The 2,614-nt window shown below is 43.8% G+C and overlaps 1 protein-coding gene across 1 annotated transcript in view; it reads right to left on the reverse strand.

Annotated features, from left to right (window-relative positions):
• Positions 1-756: 756 nt before the first annotated feature.
• Positions 757-2,614, reverse strand: part of rmc1 (regulator of MON1-CCZ1) — a 32,234-nt gene continuing 30,376 nt past the window's right edge. The window contains exons 17-20 of the mRNA XM_056434653.1: positions 2,431-2,499; positions 2,252-2,339; positions 1,645-1,782; positions 757-908 (exon numbers count right to left, since the gene is read on the reverse strand). Coding sequence (XP_056290628.1) covers positions 829-908; positions 1,645-1,782; positions 2,252-2,339; positions 2,431-2,499 — 375 coding nt within the window. The 3' untranslated portion in view covers positions 757-828. The remainder of the gene's footprint in view (positions 909-1,644; positions 1,783-2,251; positions 2,340-2,430; positions 2,500-2,614) is intronic.

A 2,614-nucleotide genomic window follows, 5' to 3' on the forward strand; every position in this document is an offset into this window, starting at 1 on the left:
TGTTCTCGAATGTGTCACAAAAGATGAAGTTAGGGGGAGTTGTGTTCCAGCAGGACAGCGACCCGGAACATGGCTCCACATCCACTGAGGCGTTTATGCAGAGGAACAACTCCAATGTTCTGGAACGGACATCCGTCGCCAGACTGGAATATAATTTATAATCTCTGGGGTGACGAAGCGGTCCACTGGCACCATCACACCTTCCTGAACTGGAGATGTATTGTCAGGAAGAACGGTCCAAAATCCCTTCATCCAGAATCCAGACCTCATCAGAGGCCAGAAGAGCCTCTAGAGGCTGTTTCTGCAAAAGGAGGCTCGACTAAATATTAATGTGATGTTTCTGTTGGGGGCCCACATTTATGCACCTGTCTAATTCTCTTATGATGCATATGGCATATTTTCTGTTTATCAAATAAACCTTATTTCACTGCTAAAATATCACTGTGTCCATGAAGGATTATATATATGACAGAAGATCCAAACGCCCAACAATTTATAGATGAAAGTAATGGAGATTATCAGGGGTGCCCACTTTTGCATACGACTGTATATATATATATACACACATACATATACATATGTATATATATATATACATACATATGTATACATACATATATGTATGTATATATAATATATATATATATGTGTATGTATACTATATATATATATTATTATTCAACAGATGAATTAAACATTTCTTTATTCAGTTTAAAACATAATGAAAAGTCTGTTAAACAACATAAATAACAATAGTTCATGTTGTGCAACATGTTTATTGTTCTGTTATAAATTAAGCAAATAAACATTTGTTGACTTTAATAAACATTAGACGGTGGACGGTTTGATGAGAGCCTGATCCCCAAACAGCTGCTGGAAGTGGACCACGTGCTCCTCACAGTGCTCTCCTGGGGGGGGGGGGGGGGGGGGGAGGAGCAGGAGGAGGAGGAGGAGGAGCAGCAGGAGGAGCAGGAGAGTTATTACAGAGCTAAATATGATAGACCTAAACACTAGAGCTCCCTCAGGATCAGACCCCGGACTACAGACTAGGGTCCTCTAGGGTCCACTTACCGGCGTTGAACGCCAGACTACGGGTCCACTAGGGTCCTCTAGGGTCCACTAGGGTCCTCTTACCGGCGTTGAACCCCGGACTACAGACTACAGGTCCTCTAGGGTCCTCTTACCGGCGTTGAACCCCGGACTACAGACTACAGATTACAGGTCCTCTAGGGTCCTCTAGGGTCCACTAGGGTCCTCTTACCGGCGTTGAACCCCGGACTACAGACTACAGGTCCTCTAGGGTCCTCTAGGGTCCTCTTACCGGCGTTGAACCCCGGACTACAGACTACAGGTCCTCTAGGTTCCACTAGGGTCCACTAGGGTCCTCTTACCGGCGTTGAACCCCGGACTACAGACCCTCTAGGGTCCACTAGGGTCCTCTTACCGGCGTTGAACCCCGGACTACAGACTACAGGTCCTCTAGGGTCCTCTAGGGTCCTCTAGGGTCCTCTTACCGGCGTTGAACCCCGGACTACAGACTACAGGTCCTCTAGGGTCCTCTAGGGTCCACTAGGGTCCTCTTACCGGCGTTGAACCCCGGACTACAGACTACAGGTCCTCTAGGGTCCTCTAGGGTCCACTTACCGGCGTTGAACCCCGGACTGCCCCTGAGCCTCTGGTTCCTCTGCTGGAAGCACCTGAACACGGTGTAGAACAGCATCTGGTCTCCGGTCTGTCGCGCCGCGTCCAGGAACTTCCTGGACGACACGTTGTCATGGCCACCTGAAACCCCAGGGTCACACTAAGGTCAACACACATATTATATATGTATTTAAATATAAAATGATATATAATTATAAATACAATTATATTTATATATAACAAATATATCCAATTTATATGTAAAAAATATATTTATATAATTACAAATATATTTTCTATATATAAATACAATTATATAAATATAATTTTGTGTATATATATCATTTATGTATAATTTTATATATATGTAATATATATATATATAGAATTATATATAAGGGTAAAAAAGTATTGTTTTTCCATCTGAAAACAGGTGAATTGTTGTCGTAATATTCAATAAGACATGATTAATGTTTTTGATTTGTCTGCCTCTTGTGGCCAGAAGGCGTATTACAACAACACCAACAAAATCACCTGTTTTACACTGAATACTAAACATCACATGTTATACATCTATATCTGTCTGTCTCTGAGGGACAGAGGGACGTACCCACGCTGCGGATGAACCTCAGCGCGCCCAGAACCTGCTGCTTGGACAGCAGAACCTCCACGATCTCATCGTTGGCCGTGGACAGACGCTAACCACACACACACAGTTACACACGCACACACACACACACACACTTGAAGCATTTGGAAAGAGGACATGTAGCCCTGCAGCGCCCGTACCTTGAGCATGTCCAGGGACAGCTGGTGGGCCGGAGCGTAGGTGCTCTCAAGAGACAGCAGCAGGCAGGCCTGAACACAGCAGGGGGCCAGAGGAACACGGAGGATACTTTATGACCTTCATACTACATTCATTGATAAATAATATCATATTAAATAATTTAATGTATATTATAATAATACATAT

This window comes from Pseudoliparis swirei, chromosome 16 (genome assembly GCF_029220125.1).
Source record: "Pseudoliparis swirei isolate HS2019 ecotype Mariana Trench chromosome 16, NWPU_hadal_v1, whole genome shotgun sequence".
NCBI classification, from domain to species: Eukaryota; Metazoa; Chordata; class Actinopteri; order Perciformes; family Liparidae; genus Pseudoliparis; species Pseudoliparis swirei.